Source organism: Anser cygnoides, chromosome 13 (assembly GCF_040182565.1).
Source record: "Anser cygnoides isolate HZ-2024a breed goose chromosome 13, Taihu_goose_T2T_genome, whole genome shotgun sequence".
Lineage (NCBI taxonomy): Eukaryota > Metazoa > Chordata > Aves > Anseriformes > Anatidae > Anser > Anser cygnoides.
Genome location: NC_089885.1, coordinates 8,103,708 through 8,125,594, shown reverse-complemented (window position 1 = coordinate 8,125,594; position 21,887 = coordinate 8,103,708). Strand labels below are relative to the sequence as shown.

Here is a 21,887-nt window from a genome sequence, read left to right as displayed (position 1 = left end):
CCGTACCCTGCTGTTGCCTAATACTAATCCTCTGGGGGATCAGCATACCTTCCTCCTGTGCCCTTGCGCTGGGACAGAAATCTCAGATGCTCTTTAAGCATTGCAATGAATTCCAGCAGCCTAGCTGACTCCCCAAAGCAGGACCAGGTACTGTGCTGCCTGGCACAGACTTCGAACTGAGATCAGCTCTCATGTTTGCAGAGGAGACGCTGGTTCCTGTGCAGAAATCAGTGCTTTGGTAGGGTTCCCCATCCCTGGTGTTCCCCTGGCTGCATCAGGTGCTGGCTGGGCTTGATTGTGGCTGGGGCTGTTTTCACAGAGGGGACTGCAGAGGCAGGCTGGGGGCTGCTGACTCTTTTCCGGTACAATTACAGTTATTGTAGATGTATGTTTGGGCATATGGCAAAGGTTTCACCTCTCAAGCCTCAGTAGGTGACAGAACAAGCAAGAAACTATGTAATCGAGTGGAGGCTGGGTCAGGGATGATAGAAACATCCAGGAGGTCGTAGGGTGCAAACCAGTAAGCTCCATGTTCTGACAGCCTCAACGAGATCAGGCAATATGACTCAGTAAGTACTTCTGTCCTTTCCTTCCAGAGCCCTGTGTCGTGTAAACGAACTGATGGATGAAGATGAGAAGGACAGGGCAAAGAGGTATGAAGGGATGCACGGAGAGCTGAGCTTGCAAGCTCTTCCAGGGGAGAACTGTAAATGCTGTGTTGTCTGATGGTTGTAAAAGTAGTCGGGACACTGATGTCGGAGGCAAAATCCTACAGTTTTCAGGCTGTGTACAGCAGACCACATAAAATGCAATTTTGTCACCATTTTCAAGCTCCTCATGGTGTATTTGACCACCCCTACAATGGGTTAATCAGCTCGGTGCTCCTTAGATTACATTCCTTTACCCTCAGAATCTCATGTTATCCCTTGGCTATTTATCATGCTGATGCAGTACCCCAGTCTGTGATTTTATTGACCTCACGCAGTGCTGCCCACCTGGGTTCCCCATGAGACTTAGAGGGCAGTCCTGCCTTAGCACAGGTAGGAAGGAGCTGGTCTTCCTTCAGAGGAGCTTTGTTCAGCTGTAATTACTCATTGTACATTAGTGCCAAAACAGAGAGGGCTGGGAAAGGAAATGCTGGATATGAGAACCTCCAAATGCCAACCTGAAAGTGAATGGAAATCCTTTCTGCATACCACACTCGGGCTGGATTACAGGGCTGATGTATCATCATGAATACACTTGTAAAGAAAATTAATTACTACTGGAAGAGGTTGTATGAAAATAGGGTTATCTCAGATAGGAGCATTGGAAAGAACATTTTGGAAGAAACTGAATGGATTTGCTTTCTCCTTTATTGTTTTTAATGGAGGGGAAAACCCTAATAAACCATTCTTTAATTGTATTAATGCGAGCTGGAAACGAGTCTGTGGTTTCCGCAGCCAGACTCTTAACATACCCAGTTTCATATATCATGCTGCTGCCACTCCAGATTTTCAAACCCAGATATGAGAGCGTGTGCTTGACTTTGTTCTGCAATCAAATTACCTCTGCGCAGCGTTCTCTGGGAATGAGCTACGTCTGCAGGTACAAATTCAAGAACGAGGCATCCTTCTCATTTTGACCTTTATATGCGTGCATAGTAGCTGCAAAACAGAACTGGGCAAAAAGTCAGTGTGTGATGCCTTGAGTATTGTACTGGAGAAATTTTATCCATAGCACCTTTGTGAAGCCATCACTGGTTTTGAAACAATGAGAACTGCTGCTGAAATGTGCGTAAGGATGCAGTCTTGCTCAAATGCATATAAATCCGATTTGTTACCTGCAGGCATTCCTCGCTGACAGTGAGTTCAGTCCTGCTGCAGGGCTTAAAGCACCAACACTTACTCCCAAGCCTAATTTTAAAGAAATGAGCAGTCCCAGCAGAATTCAGATTCTTGTATTTAAAGTGTTTTGCTGGGATAGGGCCACTTGCCCCTCCTTGGGTCGAGCTGCAGACCCTTCGTTTTACTTAGTGCCATTCATGTTTCTGTCATCCAGGGCATCACGCAACAAATCTGAAAAGAAGAGGAGAGACCAGTTTAATGTCCTCATTAAAGAGCTTTGCACAATGCTGCAGGGCCACGGCCACCCTCTCAAGATGGACAAGTCCACCATACTGCAGAGGACCATCGACTTCTTACAGAAACAGAAAGGTACTGAGGGTGCCCCTTTACCCTTGGAGGCACTGGCTCTGCAGCTGACCAGCAGCCAGTTGCTGCTCAGAAGATGAAAACTATTTTTCCCAAGCATCTAAAAACCCCGTATAGGACATGAATTTAAGTGAGGGTCAGATTAAGGCACGGCAGTTGGCCTCAACAGATGGGCTAGGCTTGAATGCAGTGACATTGCTGCATTTGCCTCACCGACCTCCACATACCTTGGCATGCTTTGTGTGCTCTCAAGCAGAGCAGGAAGGAGGACCTGAGGAACAGCATACGCCACAAAAGCCTGGGGAAGAGGATTTCTGCCCCCTCTTCCCAGGTCTGCTGGGCTAGGATCTGGATGGGTGCAGCCCCTCAGGCTGCCTACAAGCTCCTGCCTTACTGCAGTGGCTGCAGAGCCAGCCCCAGTCTGCTGTCAGTGGTGCTCTGAGGCTAGCCCAGAGCATTGGAAAGAACATTTTGGAAGAAATTGTTTTCTTCAATTTTGAAGGTTTCCTTCTAACTACCCAAAATGTCTCCTCTTTTTTTTTTCTCTTGATTTCTAATGCATTTCTATCATGATGGCGTGGAAATTGAGTGTTGCATATAATAAGGCTTTGTATGGAGAATGATCTGAGGATGATTCCTCTGAAAGCCTCTTAAAAGAAATCGTGTTACTTGAAAATGAAAAAAAGTCCCAATGAATGTGAGTCATGTTGCTTTTTTGATGTTTTCTCTGTAAGAAATCACAGCACAGACAGAAGCCTGTGAGATTAGACAAGACTGGAAGCCTTCATTTCTTAGCAACGAGGAGTTCACCCAGTTGATGTTAGAGGTAAGAAGAAATTAAAGCTGCATAGATTAGTGAAAAGTAATCGGTTCAGTGGAGTAGTTCAGACATACAGTTCCTTTCACCTGTGGGTCCCAGTGTTAATGATTTCTGCTTTGCTGGCACATATAATCCAAACCTGACAGAGACCAGTGTTGTGCTAAATGCATTGCAGACACAGAATTAGGAATATGACTGCTTCCCCTTAAAGGTAAACAGCTTTTAATTTAGGCATGAAGCCCAATTTGGCCCAGATTTGGCCAGGTGAGAGAGGAGAAACAGAACTGCCCTTCTCAGACCAGCTGCTAGAGCAAAAACTGGAAAGGACCTGAGCAAAGCAGAGCAGCTCCCATCCTCCCACATCCCATTAGCAAGGCTTTGCTGCCTTTGCTGCCACTAGCTGTGCAGGGCTGTACCTGTGCTGTACTGCCACGTCTTTTACTTCGGTTGCTTTTATGTGTGCTCAGATCAGCCCTGATCCTGTCACCTATAAAACGATGAGCTGATCTAGAAACACCCCACAAGCCTACATTTTTCCTTTCTTAAGGATGCTGCTTGGGTTCTGTACTGCTTTCTCCTCCGGCGAGGACATCTCCTACCCTGCGTAGGCAGCCGCTGCTCTTTGCCCCACCAAAACTAGGGTGTATGCTGGGCTGAGCTGGGAGGTGCTGCAGTGTCTTAGTTACTCCTTTTCATCAGGATGTCATGACTCACCTCCCTGGAAAAGTCTGTTCATTCTTTCTGGGAATTTTTCTTACCAAACAAGCTAGTTTGTTCCAGCTGAATCAAAACAAATTTCTCCCTTACAAGTGGCCGGGGAGAGCCCTTCAATAGCTGTTGGTTTGCTGGACTATGTTTGACCATTGAGCAGTTTACTTAGAATCAGTGGTTTTACCCAGAGAGGGCTTTTTATTAGCAAAGGCAGGGACTCAGACAGCGAGGTAGGGAATAGCTGGCTGTGGGGAAAGATGCTGGATGCTCCCTCTGCGCAGCATCTTTAGCTGCCTGCAAGCTGAGCTGCAGAGCAGCCTAATGATGTCGTTAGAAGAGCTGGCTTTGTACACGGTGCTGGCCAGGCGTCAGACCTCCTAGATCTTCTAAGTGTTACAGAAGAATAGGAACAGACTGAATCAATGGTACAAGAAGATGTTGTGAAGAACAGGGAGAGAGCTCTCAAAGAAGAAAGCACGTGCAGTGATTTAGAAGGCACAGAGAACATAGACTCCGGGCCAGGAACCATTGTGAAAAGGAAAGGGAACACAAACTTTGAAAAGAAAGGGAAAACAAACTTTCAAATTGTTGTGTCAGTTGCCTAGCAAATGAGTGCTTTAAGCAAGATAAATAACGCTTCAGATCTTGTCCTCATGAGCCATAAAATGATTTTAAAAATATGTATTATTTTATTCGCCTGTCTCTGTTTATCCATCCATCCATTCATCCATTCATCCATAATGCTGGGTTTGCCATGATGATATCTAACATTTCCTTACACACGGAACTGGTTAACTGTTGTGCAATTCAGAACACATAATGAAGTGACTGAAGTCACTAGGATTGTGTGGGTGTAGAAAATTTAACCACCACCGTCTTGCTTCACATTAAATAAGTACTCACTGAGTGCAAAATACAAGTCAATTTAATATTAATGAGCAAATAAGAGTGTAAGAAGAATGCTTAATTAGACACCATGTGTTATTTTTATTTTTCTACATTAAACCGTCATTGCCATAATTGATTCATGTTGGTTTTAGACTGTTACAGTCATCACCACTGAGTAAACTAGCCTATTGTATTGTAGTTTATGTTGTTCCCATGCATAATTCTTTTCTTTTTCCTTCGGTCTGCCTTTTGTCATTAGGCATTAGATGGCTTTCTCATCGCTCTTACCACTGATGGGATTATTATTTATGTATCCGACAGTGTCTCCTCTCTGCTCGGACACTTACCGGTAAGTTCTGACACCACAATGCCTTGCAGAATCGCTCCCCTGCCTTAGCACATCCCCTCACTGCAGAGATGGGGCTTGGGTTTGTCCAGCCAAATGTTTGTGAAATCTGTATGTGATGAAGCTCTTCTCAGATGATTTAAAGGGGATTTCAGGACTAAATACATGCTCTCCTAATGCCATTGGGTTTTTCGACTTTGAGCCCATGGTCTTTAGTAGCAAAAATGTTAGTTTTCCATGAGAATTTCTAGACATCAGGTCATTTTTGATATAGAAGCTTCTGCTGGCCCCTCGAAACCAGTTTTTGTTTTTATCTGGTGCAAAGTGAGAGCCATGCTATGTGAGGGCAAATTGGAACCTGAATGTCCTAACCTGGCTGAATGTCCTAGTGTGCAAAGAAACAGAGATCCACCTGCAGATCAACTCAGCTTCCTTGTGTTAAGCATCTGTGCTAGCCAGGCAGCATCTGTGCTCCACTGTAGGATGAAAACGTGTATGGTTGTGTCAGGCTGTGCTGTGGAACATGACAAAGCATTCTTTTGCATCAGTCAGATTTGGTGGACCAAAATATATTAAACTTTCTGCCTGAGCGGGAACAGAGCGAGGTGTACAAGCTCCTTTCTCCACACGTGCTCATGACAGATCCTGTTGCAGCTGATTTTCTCAACGGTAAGCTCTTTGCTTGTCTGTCGATCAAGGAAATTTGCCAAAGGCAAGCAGCTCCCAGGGGCAGCCTGCACCAGGCCCTCCAGCTATTTAATTCTCCTGCCTGCTGCTGCTTTTGGCCTCTGTTCATATTTCTGGGTTTGGATGCAGCCCATCCAGTGTTCCTACTTGCTCCCAGTACTTGATTTGGACAGGCTGTATTTTACTGTTTGCTTTGGGTCACAGGACAGGGTGGAGTTGCCCTCCTTAGATACTTTTCTCAGGGTAGGACTGAGCCTGTGAAAGGGGTGAGGGGTTTGGGGGAAGAGCTTGGGTAGGAGAAATCCCAAAGGGTTTTGGGAAATCCCAAAACTTTCCTTCCTCTGCCATTCTCCCCAGACTGTGTCCCCACACTAGAACTGGTGGCCGTGTCTTCCTTACAGCCACGTGCTGCAACCCCCTCCTTCTAGCAGCCCCCCCGTTCCCTGGTGGGTTCGCCGTGGCCACCAGAGCTCACCTCCCTCCCTGCAGCCCCGTAAGCATGCACAGGACCTGAGCACCCCTTGTGCTGGTTTCCCTGAAGCCGAAGAGCCCGTGGTCTGACCCATGGAGTTCAGACCTGGGGCAGAAAACTGAGCAAGAGCTTGGCATGGTGCCCTCCACAGCTAGCAGGAAGACTTAGGGTGACTCCAGCGCCCTTTGCTCTGCATCCCGCGGAGCGGTGCCAAAGCAGAGTGTTTCACGTGAAATCCTGCACGCGATGAAGGCAGGGGCAAACACCACCGACTTTGAGCTCGCCAGGGCTTCAGCCCTGTTGAAGCAGGGCAACTGTAAAGCTGTGGGAGAAGGGGTGGTCATAGGCATCCTAAAGCAGAACCAGCTGATCATTGCTCCTGCTAGTTATGGGTTTACTTACAGGGATCGGGAGCATCTCAAAAGCACACCCAAAGCAACAGGGTGGATATAAAACCTGGACAGACTGAATATGTTGAATCTATGTGCTACCATGCAGGCTGCCAATAATGTGTATGTCTCACTCTCTTTCTCTCTTTTCAGTGGAAAAGCAAATAGAGTTTTGCTGCCATTTAGCAAGAGGCAGCTTAGATCCAAATGAACCCCTGACGTATGAATATGTGAAATTTGTAGTGGATTTTAAATATTTTACTCATGGTGAGTTACCTCTACAGCCTGCCGTTACCTCTCAGCCTCTCTCCTTTAAATTGTCTGTTTTTCCGTAGCCTTGTTTCAGCTGAAAATGCTGTAATCAGCAGGGGTGGAGTGTGCTGTGGATATGTTAGCAAGATTTTTTTTCACATAAAAGCTCTGGGGAGTCTGTTGGTCAGAGGAGTGACACCAGACTGATCTTCGCTCCATTTGACTCCCTCCATGACTTGATTGTGAAGCAGCCTACGTATTCGATTAACCAGCAAAATATGCTATTCTGTTTCACTTGTGGCAATTGAGTGACACTTTTTAAAGATGAAATGGTTTGAGAAACTTGTAAAATCCTGGATCTTGCAAGTGTTGGGCTGCAGAAAGGTGCTATTTCCTGGAAATAACATAAAAAGGGAGAAACTTCTGGATTTGATGTGAACAATTTCCTTGGGAAAATACTTCAGCCTTTTGTTCACCACATCTTCTAACATCCAGTTGTGACTTCCTTTGTGTTGAGAAAAAAGATTCAGGGCAGAATAAAGGTACCAAGAGTTCTTTCTGTAATCCTCTTGATCTTCGATTTGTGATTTTTAAAGTGACGCTTGTAAAACATACACTGGGAAAAAAAGATCATGCAAATCCCTCTACTTTTCAAAGTCAGCTGAAGTTCAGTGACTTTGCATCAGTTTTCCATCCTCCCTAAGGACATGCTAGCAAGGAGGCTGTAGCTGCGTGCTGGGAGCAATCAGAGCTGTCTTACGAGGCTTCCCTGCAAGCCAGGGGTGGGTGGCTGCAGCTCTGTAACTCGGAGCCTAAAGGATCGTGCTTTAAATAACATCAGTGTCTATCAGTGTGGCATCGCGGTGTGGGTCGGAGGAATTTGTTGCTTGGGTTTCATCAGTCGTCGTGCCTGTCCTAACATGAAAAGAAAGGTCTCCTTCCTCTTCGTCTTAAATAAATTGTCTGGTTGTGTCTAGTGCCTACACCCTCCTGTAATGGCTTTGAGTCAGCTATTGCACGAGCTTTCAGGTCAGCCACAGAGGAGCAGATATGCCTCGTAGCGACTGTTCGTCTCGTCACACCACAGTTCTTAAAGGTGAGAGCTCTCCCACTGCCTTTTCCCTTTTGTACCAGAGCCAACCCATGCTCAGCTGGAGCTGCTGCTGTACCACGAGCTGTGCTCGGTGCCCTCGCACGAGCAGCCATGTCACAGCAGCCTCTCACAGTACATGCAGCAGTGCAAACTGCCTTGTGCTCAGGGCTTGTAAGTGAGGGAGGGCACTGCTGTGCTTCGGAGGGTGAGATGGCATATATTTTGGAAGGAGAAAATGTAAAATGGGAGTTGCGTTTGAGAAGAGGTGGTTGTGTGATGGGGTGTTTCAGAGCAGCGAGCTCAGGGGGTGCCAATAAAAGGTGCCCAGCTAACTGCTTGGAAAGTTGGAGGCACTGAAGAAATATACCCCACTGCTCCTTGGTGTAAGGAGGCCAACCACACTTGGAGACCCCGAGCACCGCAGTTCATGGACTCTTTCTGCCAGTCTTTAAGTGTGGCACGGTGCCGCAATGGCAGGGATAAGGACAGCGGGTGCTTCTTGCTGGAGAGAGCATCAGCCAGCCCAGCTTGAGGCTGGAACCTGCTCCGTCATCCATCTTCGGTTAGCAGTATTTACAGGAAGTTGGGGAATGTTGCCTGCAGACTGCAAGATGAGGCCCTTGGACTATTTATCCTAGCTCTGAAACTCAGCCCAGGGTAAATTATTCAGCCACTTTTCATCAGTTTATGCATCTATAAAACAAGGTTTATGCATTCCTTAGAGGAAAAAAAGTCGAGTGCTTTAAAAGCCTTGTGTTTTGCTAGGGTTTATTATACCAAGATGATGCATTCTTGGTCTTGAGGGAGAGCTCCTTTTGTTATTTCGCAGAATTAAATGTCTGAATGTGCCAACTGTTTTGCAGGAGCTTTGCAATGTTGAAGAGCCATGTGAAGAATTTACATCGAGGCATAGTTTGGAATGGAAGTTTTTATTCTTGGACCACAGGTAAGAGATTTGGTCACTGAAGTATAAACAATTTGTAGTTTAAAAATAGAAATGTTTGTGTTGCTATTGCCTGACATCCCAAGCAAAATAGCTCTAATTAAATTAAACTACACCGATGATAATATTCTGAACTTACTTATCAGGCCTCTTTAAAAGCTTTGCCCTCTTTCTTACTTAAGGCAGGTAAGAAGCCATATAAAGTGAAGGTTAAATGTCTAGAAAAATGTCGAACTTCACCAAGACATGAAGTCATTGAAGCTGAGCACTGTGGGTCCTGTTACCTGTATTGATTTAGCTTCTCTGTTCACCATCTACAGCTTCCAGGATCTCAAAAATATTTTGCTGTATTGACCAAATTTTGATTTTCACCTTGATAAATGAAGGAATTTATAAAACTAAAAGAAAACGCAATGGATTGGATGGTTTAATTGCAGATTTGGTTTTGACTGAGTGCAGCATGGTGAGCTCGGGGAATGAAAAAGGAATCACTTTATTAAGCTGATTAACAGAGGATTCATTTTCTTCAGAAGAAGCTGGAGGGTTTTGTTCTCTCTTTCGCTTCTCTGCATTCGGCATGTATACGTAAACACATTGTGAAATCCAGCTCTTCCCATTATCCCTTCCTTTGCAAGTTCCGCAAAGGCAGAAATACATGGCTAGTAAGAAAGGCTGTCTGAAAGAAGATTTTTTGCAGGGGGGCTCAATATCCTCTGCACATTTGAATCAAGGACAAGAAAGAGAATGTAACTGATGAATAACTTGCATTTCTGTAGTAAGGAAGATGCTCTGTGCGTCATCCCTTGAAGCACAGGGGAACTGGCCACGCGGCAGCCCTACGGTTAAAAGGCTGTGTGGTTTGGGATGGTGGGCTTGTTATTATTCCTGTCGTGGAGATCTCGCTGCAGTGACTTCGTTAGACTTTAACTGGCCTGCCCAATGAGGCACGTCTTCAGAATCAGGTGATTTAACGAGGATTCCTAAAAGAGCCCTAGGCCCCTTATGTCACCGTCTGCAGCAGTGAGCTGGCTTTCCAAAGGGCTGCGTCCCAGCAGCTGCTGCGAATAAGGCACGCAGGAGCTCCTTTAAAGCAAATCAAAGAGTCTTTTGATGAATCTGGGTTATGACTCAGAGAGGAAGCTCTGTGCCGGGCACTCGCAGCCACTCCAGTCCCACTGATATCCCCGGCGAGGAAGCCATTGTTACTGGGAGTGGATTAAGCTAACGCAGATGCTGAGGCAGTTTGTGGCAGCACCAGCTCTAAGCGGTGAGCACAGACCCAAGAGCCAGAGGGGAATCATGTGGGTTGTATCATCTAATCACTGGTTCAAACCTATCTCCGGTGCAGTCCCCAGGATCTCTAGGACACTGTGAAATGTTTTGGGATATTTTCCTGTTTCTTGCTTGGTTACATCAGCTCACACGGCTTGATGCTGAGAGGTGTGCCATCAGTGGGGGCAGCAGGTACCCACCATTGCTTGGAACCTTCCATATCATAGCAATGGTATATATGGAGTTGTGATAAATAGTACAACAAACACTCTACAGACCTGGATAAACCTTAAAAAAAAATAAAGAAAATCTGTATTCTTGGTCTACATATACATATGTGTAAAGGAAGAAATCCTGTGAACTTTGATAACAATCCATGTCTGTCCTGCATTCTCCTTATTTTCCCTTCTTTTATTAAAAGACTGGAGGGTCAAGTCCAGCATGTCTTACAGCTGAAAGGCCCACCACCCGTCAGGTTTTTGCCCATTTACCAATCCTGCACTCAAAGGCTCTCTGAAGATGTTGCATTTCCATTTGAAGAGCCAGCTGCAGTTCTCAAGGCTGGAAGTTAAGCTAACAAAACACTTCTAAATTGCTCCACAAGCAAGCCAGCTCCTTGTCAAATGACAGATTAGGAGCATTTTGTTGTTACTTTCTCATTTAAGGAAATCTGGCGAAAGTCATGGAAGCATAATACTTTCCTGATCAGCTTAAAAGTTTATCTGATGTGCATCTGAAAGACATCATTGTCTTGAAGATAAGCATGTCGTTAAAGAGCCAAGAGACACTGGCCAAGCTGCCAAAGAGATGGCAAGGAAGGACACTTTAATAAATACATGTATTATCGTCCTTAACAGAAATCTGTGTCACATGGGGAAAAGGAACACAGTGCTCTCTGAGGAGTCATTTGGATAAATAGGGCTGCATTGTGGCAGAGACCACTGTGTGCTAAGTGGGCTCTGTTTCCAGAGATTTGCACTCAGAGAGTGGAGGCCTGGTTCCTCCCTTGTGCTGGGCAAGGTCTAGCAGATTGCTCAGACTTGCTGAGCCCTCGGGGGGTCACAGGCAGGACTTAGAGCCTCCCTGCACAATGAGAAAAGAACAAACCTGATAAGGGAGAGGTTACAGACCTCTTCTGGCCCTCCGTAGTTGAATAATCTATGCCCACAGCATCTCTCCAGGGTACGAAGGTGGAACTGGGTCATTCAGCCAAAACAGCAGAACTTGCCATGTTAATACCAGAAGACTGAAGATTTCTGTCCAAACCAAAATGTACTTACACTTAATTTTTTGCTCACCTTCTTGGCCGCTTTGTGGCATTCACCTTCCTGCAGAGGGTCACTTGTTCAGTGGGCAGTGCCACCTCCCAGCGGCCCCAGGCCTGAAGCATTTGGTGTCCTGCTGACATTTCCCGAGGAAGTGCTGAACTTGCCAGGCGAGCCTCCTGCTGTCAGCACATCCAGCAGCCAACACAGGTGGAGCAAAAAGCCAAATGAGCTCAGCGTGGTCAAATCCTGCCTCACCAAGTACCCGTTGTGCTTGAGGCAGTGCAAGGGGGTGCATACCTGTGCCTCAGCATGCTGCTATAGGGACTAGAGGTAAAAATAGTGTTTTTCACCTTGCATTTCAGTGCTGTTTCATACTTATAACCTAGCAGGTTCCAGTGGAGGCTGTGTACAAGCTCAGACTTGTTAGTACACCTGCTTAAATATATATATATATCAGATTTTGCCTAGAAAATAAAACATCTAGAATTGACAGCAGAATAGTCTGGTGTCTATTCAGTGTGCCCGTCTAAATACTTCCTCGATTTCTGCTCTACCTGCCATAGAAATAACAGTCCTCAGAATCAGCCCCATACCTATTCTCGTTACTACCCACATAGAAACATTTTTGCGGGTTGCAATTCCCCAAGCTTTTCCAGGAGAACAATTACTTTCTCTTTTCCTCAAGCTGGTCCTGACACACATTGCAGCTTCCCACTTACTTTTCCCTCTACGTTCACTACCCAGATGACATAGCCAACCTACCGGGTAATTTTACTCAAGCTCCGAGTTATTATGCACATGAACACCCGTAGCGTATCTCAAGCCATGTCTCACAAGCGTGCTTAATGAATTGAGTCACTTGCGTACGCACATGCCTTCTCTACACCCACATAATGAATAGGCTATGAACCAGTAAACACACACCTTTTCATTTTCTCGGTTTTTGCCTCTCCCTCTCTCTGTTTTTCTTTTTTTCTCTTGTATATGGCAATGCATCACAGTGAAAATCCACTCCCAAAAGGATGTATGAGATGGTTTTGGTCGCTGGCATCCATCACAGCATGTCGGCCCTGGTGTCGCAGTGTCAGGTTGGTGCTTACTGCCTGCCCTCTGCTTCCCTCCTAGGGCTCCACCCATCATAGGATACTTACCCTTTGAGGTTCTGGGAACGTCAGGGTACGACTACTACCACGCAGATGACCTGGAGCTTCTCGCTAGGTGCCATGAACACTGTAAGTTCCTCTCCCGTCACCGTGTGCCTGTCTGTGATCTCTTGTGTCACCTGTGCAGCCTGCCACTGTCATCGCAAAAGTCTGGGAGGGAGGGGATGCCCTCTTCCCATGAAAGAAAAATGGCCTTAGCTGTGCCTGGCTGGGAGGCTCTGTCCCTGCAGAATTCAGTCAGATCAGCAACTATTTCTGCAGCTTTTCCAAACTGGCAGATACACGGTTTGAGCTCATGTTGTATGAGTGAAATTAGATTAATAGATGGGAATCCAGAACTTCCTACCCTCTGTTCCCCATTTATGAGGGCAGCCCTGACCCTTGGGATGTTGCTGATTGTCACCGTTCCTGGAGACTTTCTGTAGGCCAACAGGACCTGAACATGTAACTCCCACCTGCCCGGGGCAGCAGAGCCTCACAGCCCCTCTGTGGCTGCAGGGCCACACTGGGCTGGTAGCAGGGCAAGGAGCCTTGTCCTTTCACCAGAACATCTGCTGGCACAGAAAGAAGTCTGGGGGCTTTCAGCCCAGATTTTTCTCAGCGTTGCATCATTTTGAAGATTCATCCAGCTCTGGCTGATGTGTGAACACAGAGAAGTGACCTGCGGGAGCCCACAAGGAGCCAGGTCCCATGGAGGTGCTTTTTCCCAAAGACTGTATTTTTTATGTTTTGTTGCATACACTTCAGACTAAGATACTGAACCAGAATAAAGTCTGTCCCCTAGCTGGTTTGCAATGCCAAGAAATAAAATCTAACTACACACTCTGTAAAATGCATCTTGGTAATCAGCTATTTTTCCAGAAAATACTGCTTACAGGTTTTCTGTTGGGCAAAGGTGCTCTGTTTGTCAGTCTGCCATCTCTGTTTGGAAGGAGAGTGTTTTGCCACGAGGAAATGAATCTACCCCAGAAAGTGGGGAAGGGGAGGTGCTGAAACTGCTCTGCAGTGCTGGCAGCATGATGCAGGGACACCAAGGAGCTCTGTGACCCCCAGCACTGCTCCAACGCTGAGTTGCAAACCCCCACCACCACTTCTACCACTGCCCCATACACATATGTGAAATGCTAAAGGACCTAGCAGAGAGTGAGAAAATGATTCTTTCTCTGAATATCAAATTTCCGCACTCTGCCTTCTGCTGGCTTCCCTGCACAATCGAGGTGAAGCACAATGACCCAGTGGGCAGCAGGGGCACAGGCTGCCTGGCTGACACGGCTTGGGTCAGGTGCAGCAAACACATAGATGGGAATACTAAATAAATACTTTATTTGCTTATAACAGTGGCACTTTTTAGTGTGTTAAAAGGGCCATTCAGGCAGAAGTGAGCTACTTAACCAGCTGATGTCTTTTTTGTAATACACGCTTGCAGTTCAACATAGATGCTAATGTTGAGAGTGAATTTATTTAGTGGTTTACATCTCTGCTCACCACTGATCCCCTCTTCTTACATTAAAAAAGCATATCTGCCTAGCACACCCACAGGCAAGGATCTTTAAATCTTCTTGTGCAGATAGGCAAGGTAAGATGCTGGTGAGATGACTTCCAGAAGTTGCTTCAGGACATCTGTGACAGGACCAGGCGCTGAGCGATCCCCAGCACAGCCTGCTAGCTGGAAGACCTCTAAGGGCTTCTTCTGAAGCCCATCCCTGCTAATGGGATCGCTGAAGAAGGTAGCCCTAACAGTTCAAAAAGTAGAGATGTGCAGGTTTGTAGAAGTGCCTGGGTTTCTATGGCTGGACAAGCTCCCATCTGTCAGGTTGGCCTCTGCGGGCAGGCATCTTGCCGTTCTGAAGTGAAATGGGTTTGCTTAAACCACGCTTGTATTTCACTTTGCACTAATTACAGGTAGTTTAAATGAGCATGTTTCATTTTGTACTGACAGCAGTCTGGGAGCAATTAATGTGGTTATTTAATGTAGTTCTCCTCATTATGTTCCCATTTTATTACAGCATCTGTGATTTTTCTGAACATAACCTGATGATGTGTACTAGGTCTATTGTATTTAGGCCAGCTCTTAGAAGCAAACTCTCAGTTAAACTGCTGAACTCCGCTATCTTATCGTTTTGTGCCATTTTTAGGATCCTGACTTCAGGCCCACTGTCTCTGAAATGCATTTTCATGTGCTTCTGAAAGGCCAGTGCCTTGCTTACATGATGTTGTCTGTGCTTATTACTTTCAGAGAAGCCCACTAATTAGTTCTAGGAATAAAACCAGTTAGATAGTTATGCCAATTACTAGTTATAAGAACAATCTTAGAATAGTAAAGTGCACTCTTGTGAAAATAAGTAGGAAAGAACCCAAATGAAAGCTCAGCACAAGGTTTTGTGCCCATCATGCTTGTAAAGCCACAAGAGCCGCCTTAGTGGGGTAGCAAACTGCAAGGGAGAATGGGACTGAGTGTTTTGTGTTTTTTTTCTAATCTCCTTTATACCATGAACTTTCTGTAGTTCGTTTGCCATAAAGTGCTTTCTTTTTGTTTACCAGTGATGCAGTTTGGAAAAGGCAAGTCGTGTTACTACAGGTTCCTGACCAAAGGCCAGCAGTGGATCTGGCTGCAGACACACTACTACATCACCTACCACCAGTGGAATTCCAAGCCCGAGTTCATCGTTTGCACTCACCTGGTAGTTAGGTAGGAGCAAGCTCCAAGCACTTTACACTACCTGTTCTGTGCACACATCCATTATGTTTGCTGGTCCTGTTTTGCGTTAGCCAAATATTTGCTGTGCACCTTAGCACACTAAGATGGTATGCAATTGTATACAGTACGACAGGAAATATGGGGAAAAACATAATGTGTTCTCACCACTCTTTGGCAACTGGTCTGGAAGCCACCACTGGCCACATCTATCAGTGTTGTGTTCCTCTCCTGTCCCCAGTGATGACATGATGTGGCATCACAAGGAATTGAAGCTCACAAGGCATCACAAGGAATCAGACAGCTTTATGGGCTTCAAAACTCTTTAAATACTCATGACCTAGCTATGACCTACCATGGTAGCTGCTGTCCTGCTGGCCGCGTTCCTTGCCCACAGCGTGGCCCAGGATCCCCTCCAGTGGGATGCTGCCCTGGGCTCGGCTGCGGAGCTGGGCTGGAGCCAGCCACGGGTGGAAGCACTGGAGCTGCTGTGTTACCACCACCACTGCAAAAACAGTCATCATATGGGGATATATCTAGTGGAGGGCTTAAAAAAATACTGACATACTGGTTTGATCTATTAACTTGATTAAACATATGGCTCGGCACATCTTTCTTTACTTCCAGGAATCAGTTTGCAATTTTTTTGTGCTCCTGTCAAACATCTCAAAGAAAAAGCACAAGTAAACTGGGAATCTTTCCTGTGTTCAGAAACAGACTGAGGACACCTTACACTGATAAACAGGTGTCAGTGGTTAGAGTGCTGATACAAACTACATGTCAAGAGCTATTTTAAGCAAATGTTAGATGGAGAGATTGCTTCTGAGTTGTGTTGCTTCTGCCATCCTTCAGGCAATTGGGCTGCACTTCAAGCTCTGAATTTATTGTGCATGGACTTGTTTCTTCTTCTGCTCTCAGTGCCTCTTAAGCCTAGTGATAATCCCAAATAGATTTTGAAATACAGTTGTCTTGTACAGCTAAGGCTTAGAATATATCATTGAAACACACACATTAAATGAACTTTAGGTTTAAAGCATGATTTCAGGAAAATTTAGTGCTTAACACTGGTATAATTAAGTTCTTCTCAGCATCTTCTCTTGCCCCCACAAAGGTTGTGGCCTGTTTGTATTTCAGCAGCCTTAGTTCTGACACTTTCCAGCGCCCACAGCACACAGCCGCTCAGAGTCTTTAGAACATCCTCTGCAATTTATCCCAGTGGTGAATCATGTGGCATTGTTTACTGTAAATATTTTATTATTTAAGAGAAAAAAATAGTAAGGGAAGCAAATACAGACTTTAGAGGCACATTAATGGGGATTCTGGTATCCACCTCACATTGCAGCTGGGCAGCCGGCATTTTGTGTGCAGAGCTCCCATCAGGGTGAGGGATTTTAACCCCGATGTGGCAGGCATGGTGCTGTGTGCACCCCCAGAGCTTTGCTTTTAGACAACTGTTGTCTGAAGGCATCCAAGGCCAAAATCTTCAAAGGGGTGTCTACATCTGTGCTTGGAAGGATGAGACCAATTAATCCCACAGTCCTGCTTGGGTGGAGTGGGACGTGACACTGCCCTGTTTTTTCTGATCTCTGGACCTTCAGTGCACGTGGTTATTCACAGATTGCAAGGCTTTACCCTGATGGTCCTGTGAGCACCTTGTATATGAGTGTGCACATGTGTGTGAGCTGTGCACAGCTTCTGACTCAATGGGAAAGCTCTATCGTGACCCGTGTGGCAGGTGCACTGCAGTACGTAACACCCAGTGCATCTGTTTTCATGGACAGCTGAGGCCCGACACTAAAAAACTTTAAATTTTTAATCGTTTTTGTTAGTTATGCGGAGGTTCGAGCTGAAAGGAGGCGAGATCTTGGCCTTGAAGAGTCATCAATTGAACTGGCATCTTCTTCTATAAAGGTATCATGTTTCTTCACATTTGAATGAATAGGCTTTAAACCACAAAGTTATCACTTACTGATCTTAGGAAAATACCTCTTCCTTCTCCTTTTCCTTTCCTCCCCTCTCCTTCCAAGCCTTCAGCTGGGTTATGGCTCACACAGATACATGGAAGTTTCACACTACATGGCTCTGAGCTGTCCCATCTTCGTGCAGGCATAAAACAGCAAATTCAGCAGTTGCCTTGCGTACACCTCTTTTGTTAATGCCAACTTGTCATCAATACTCAGACAAAGATTGGAAGTGAAGGGAAAACAACACAACTGGTTCTTATTCCAGATTTCTGCTCTGTTTGCACCGTTGGGCATGATAGCATCATGTGTAGGATTTTGACCAAAGCAGTAATTCCCATGGTTCAAATCAGTGTGGCATCCCAACATGCCTGCCCAATTAACAAGGTCATTTCGGTTCCTTTTAAGTTCTTCCTCTCAGTAGTTTACAAGACCAATAATCAAAGCAGCTCCCCAAGTGGAATTATCATTCCATTATTTTATAGAAAATCATGCCATTATTTTAAGAAATCATTTATGGGATGCAGGTCCCAGGACCTTTCACACTGGAGCAAGGGCCACCTTGCCTTCTCTCTCACCACAGCACGTTTGTGTATCCGTCCCCTTCATGCAACGGCTGAGATGTTTTTCTGCAGACATTAAGCTTCATCTGCTGGTGCAAGGCAGCAGGAGGAGAGGCAGAGCGACTGCTCCCATTCCTTGCTCTTCTGGAGGGGAGTGGGGTGCTGGGGAGCTCCCAGGGAGGCGTGGGGAAGTGACATGGTCTCCCACAGCCTGCAGGTGAAACAGCCACATTATATAAACCATCTGCCAAGTGGTGTCTTGTCGTTGCGGGGTGATACCTCCAACACTGCTCATATTCGCTGGGTTAGGCTGTTTCGCTCTGGGCTGGGAGGGTGAAGGCATCGGGGTGCCCGCTGAGGGGCACCTCCCCGGGGTGGAGGCGTGCAGCCCTGCTGGCCCTCCAGCACCAGGCCTGTTATTTTCCCTCTGATGAGCCGTGCTTGGCTCCCTGCAGAGCCACGGCAGCTACCTGGACGTGGGGCAGTGCGGCAGCAGCCAGGAGGCCAGCCGGGAAGGAGTGTCGCTGTCGTCCCACAGCTCCCGCCGCTCCTCGCACACCGCGCTCTCCGACTCTGCCTGTAGGTGCCCGGCATGGCGGGGGTGTGGGGGCAAGGGGCAGAGCACCCTCCGAAATCCGTGGGTGGGGTGGGAGACTTCCACCAGCAGGGACTGAGTCGGTTCAGGGGGTGCTCAGCATCAGAGACTGAGGCGTTGCGGTGCCACCGGTGCCACATGCCGTGTCCTCCGTCACCCACGTGAGACCAGGGGTGGGCGGTTTGGGGACACAGCCCCACAGCACTCGGGTGGCTGCTGGTCTGCACGGGGAGCTCAGGCTCAGCGAGGACAGCCAGGCGCGGGTCTGCCACCCCACAGCCATGTCACAACAAAATGTCTCTTTTTCCAGCCACCTCGTCCATGCGGCACACCGACACCAGCACTCCCACCCGCCCGGCGGTGCCGGAGAAGGCAGCCCTGCGGCTGACGTTGGCTGGAGGTGCCCAGGTCGGTGCTGCTTAAAAAAAAAAAGAGCTGGCAGACCTCGGTCTCGCCCTTGGAGGGGTCTGATCCCCACCTCTGAATGTGTGGGGCCGGGACTGGGGTGTCCTGGGGCCCAGCAGAGCTGCTGGAGGCAACATGGCTGCCTCCTGTCTCGGGGTTCTTTGCTCCTCAAGGCCAAACACCTGCTCACCCCGCTTCTCTTGGGCTTTGTACATGTGAAACAGCTTTTGTCCAAACACTGAGGGTTTACACTTAGCAGGGGGCATGCAGGAGCTCACATTCTCCCCTCAGCCATCCATGTGAAGCTTCCTGCTTTCAAACTTCCCGCACTTGTTCCTCACCGGAGTTGGGTGGCCAGCATGAGGCGGTACCACACCAACTCTGTGCTAGAGGTGCTGTGGGCCTGCAGTAAGGCGGAGTTTTCATTTCTAGGCCCTAGCAACTCCTGCAGCCCCCGGCGAACACCTCCCTCAGCATCCCGTGGCTCAGCCGGCAGTCCCCTCTCAGCACGCCGTGATGGTACGTGTTTGCTTCTGCTGGATATGCTCTGGTGTCCTGCCCCCGTGCTGGGCGGGGGGGCGAAGGGTTTGTGCTGGGACCTGTCGGGCTGGGCCCCACTTCGCTGTCCCTGCTCCCAGCATGATCTAGGACACCGTGGTGACAGTTTAAGGGAAGGCTTAGACTCGTTGAACCACTGGGGGCTGCTGAAGACTCATCTCTGTATTGTTAGCAGCTGGCACAGGCTGATAAAACACTACAGAGTTATTGCCCTGGTAGAGGAAGGGGGTGGCACAGGATGTCTGAGATAGGCCAGGAGAAAAAAAAAAAATATATATATATAGGAGTTACATATATAAATAATTATACATACTCATATGTAAATATGGATATAAATAATATTTATAAATAATAACCAGTCAGTTATTTCAGTAACCTGCCCACCTTGTACCAAGGAATTTGCTTTTCTGGAACCAGCATCATTACAAATGTGCATAGCAGGACCGGTCCTACCTGTGACTTGTTCTGCACTCCCCACAGCCAGTGTACCACTTCCCGGCCCAGCTGGGGATGATGCACCAGCTGAAAGAGCAGCTGGAGGAGAGGACTCGCATACTGCAAGCAGACATCAAGACGCAGCAAGAGGAGCTCCATGTCATCAAGGAGCAGCTCCAGCTGGTGCAGGACTCCAACCTGCAGGTACCTGCTGCCCGCGCCGTTCCCAGCCCACGAACAGGGTGCTGTTCCGTGCACATCAGTGACAACGTTGGCTATGGCAAAAGCACTTAGAAATGAGCTCTGGATAAATTGGTAGTATAGTCTCAGCTGGCCAGAGAGGTGTCTCCTGAGAGGTAGCTGGCATCACTGTCTGCTTAAGTATTTACGTGGTTTAGAAAAACAGTCACAAGGAAGTGGTCAAGCTGCTCAGAAGTCCCCTCTGCGTGGTGCGCTCGGTGGTTCGGTGGCTGGTTACTGCTGCTGCGTTCCCTGGTGCCACCCCTGCGGCATGTAACAGGCGTAATGGGACTGGAGCAGTTGTGACTGTGAATGTGCACAAGCTAACATGACTCTGTTATCCATGGTTCGCTTTGCTGTTTAGAGCAAATTTAGAGCTGTGGTGTTATACAGCCGGCTGCCACAGTGCTGTGAAACCCCAATTTTAGTAGCAAAACTGAAGCACCATCTAGTGGCAGTTGCCATATACGAGCTGTCTCATCGTTCTTCCCATGAAAAACTCATGCACCTCTTCTTGTTAAAGATTCTGATGCAGCAACCGATTCCCTTGGTCTTCAACAACGTGCAGCACCAGAGCCCCAGGAGACCCCCACCGCCGCCCGGGACGCCCCGGCAGGCCAGCGCCAAGAAGTCCCCCCAGCCAGGCCCGATGGGGACCAAGCACTACGGGGGCCCCCACGAGCCCTCACCGCGCCAGTTCCTCAGGGAGCCCTGTGGCACGTCCTCCCAGGTGGCTGGCTGCCTTCCCTGTCCCCTGCCTGGCTTTTTATGCGCGTGCCTGCTGGCTCTAAGCATTACGTGGGGCTACCCGCTGCTGTCCTGCTCATCTCCGCCCTGCTTGTTTTACTCCATAGCTGGTACTATGAAACCTGTCTCAAGATCGTTGCAAATGACGCCATTCAGCTGTACAAATCAAAGCTCGGTAGCTTAAAAATGTCAGCGCCCAGGGAGTGCTGGAGCCATCCCAGAACCAAGTGGGAAGTCTGGCTTCTGATTCATGGTGCTTGCAATCACCACCCAGAGTTTTTTGCAGTCAGCAAGAACTGTGACTTCATAGTTCAGGGAGCTAGGCATAATTGTGAAAGAGGGTTTGTTGCTTTTTTTTCCTGGCCCAGATTTCTTGGAAGACAGCTTTGAAAAGCAAGTTTGACATCATTAGACCTAAATTCACTGCATAGGTTAGAATCATAGAATGGTTTGAGTCGGAAGGGACCTTAAAGACCATTGTCCTATCATTACAATCCCTGATAAAGGATCCCTCCCCAGCTTTCCTGTAGGCCCCCTTTAGTTACTGGAGGGCTGTTATAAAGTCTCCCTAGCTCTAGAGAAGAGATTGGCCCCCCCATCTTCTTGGGAAAGGATTGTGGTGCCCAAAAATACCCATGCAGGTATGGAGGAAGCAGGAGGAGCAGTCCTTGGGGACTTTGCACTCCCCCTCCCTTTGTAGGCTGCTCTGTTCTCCCTCGAGCTGTGTCCCGCTCTGCCCACATGCTCTGATGCAGCAGGAGAGGCTGCCAGCCCATGCTCTGCCAGAGCAATAAATGCACACAGGGTGTTTGTCCTCACAGACACACAGTTCCTATTTCTCTGTTCAGGGAGAACATCCACAATTCATTGTCTTTTTCCCAGCTGCATCCTTGAAGCGGTTGCTCTAGCTGCCTAACAGGGAGCTTTAAAATCTTACCTGTGTGTTTACGTCTGCATTTCAGGTACCACAGCAGCAGCAGCACCTCATGAGAGGAAACCCAGCCCAACAAACGTGTCTGCCAGGGCAGACAAGCATTTCAATGCCCCTTTACAACAACCCCATGGTGTTTTCGCAAGCACATCCCATTACGGTAGCTGCACAGATGCCGACCGACATGAGCGAAAGGCAGCCGCAGTCCGACTACAGCCAGGACAGGAGCCTCAGGTACGAGCTGGGCCTGTCTTCCCAGAC

At 47.6% G+C, this 21,887-nt stretch overlaps 1 protein-coding gene across 4 annotated transcripts in view; it reads left to right on the top strand.

The window, feature by feature from the left end:
* PASD1 (PAS domain containing repressor 1) overlaps positions 1-21,887 on the top strand; it is a 53,853-nt gene that overhangs the window by 26,887 nt on the left and 5,079 nt on the right. For 3 of the 4 annotated variants that reach the window (XM_067005083.1, XM_067005082.1, XM_013183733.3), the window contains 17 exons: positions 597-653; positions 2,041-2,195; positions 2,927-3,018; positions 4,871-4,960; positions 5,506-5,626; positions 6,659-6,772; positions 7,735-7,853; positions 8,714-8,796; positions 12,459-12,565; positions 15,038-15,185; positions 17,021-17,102; positions 18,171-18,294; positions 18,621-18,718; positions 19,148-19,234; positions 19,754-19,912; positions 20,472-20,678; positions 21,658-21,860. In XM_067005083.1, coding sequence (XP_066861184.1) covers positions 622-653; positions 2,041-2,195; positions 2,927-3,018; positions 4,871-4,960; positions 5,506-5,626; positions 6,659-6,772; positions 7,735-7,853; positions 8,714-8,796; positions 12,459-12,565; positions 15,038-15,185; positions 17,021-17,102; positions 18,171-18,294; positions 18,621-18,718; positions 19,148-19,234; positions 19,754-19,912; positions 20,472-20,678; positions 21,658-21,860 — 2,021 coding nt within the window. In that variant the 5' untranslated portion in view covers positions 597-621. Of the gene's footprint in view, positions 1-596; positions 654-2,040; positions 2,196-2,926; positions 3,019-4,870; positions 4,961-5,505; positions 5,627-6,658; positions 6,773-7,734; positions 7,854-8,713; positions 8,797-12,458; positions 12,566-15,037; positions 15,186-17,020; positions 17,103-18,170; positions 18,295-18,620; positions 18,719-19,147; positions 19,235-19,753; positions 19,913-20,471; positions 20,679-21,657; positions 21,861-21,887 lie in introns of those variants that run through there. The other variant, XM_013183736.3, reaches the window with a different exon arrangement.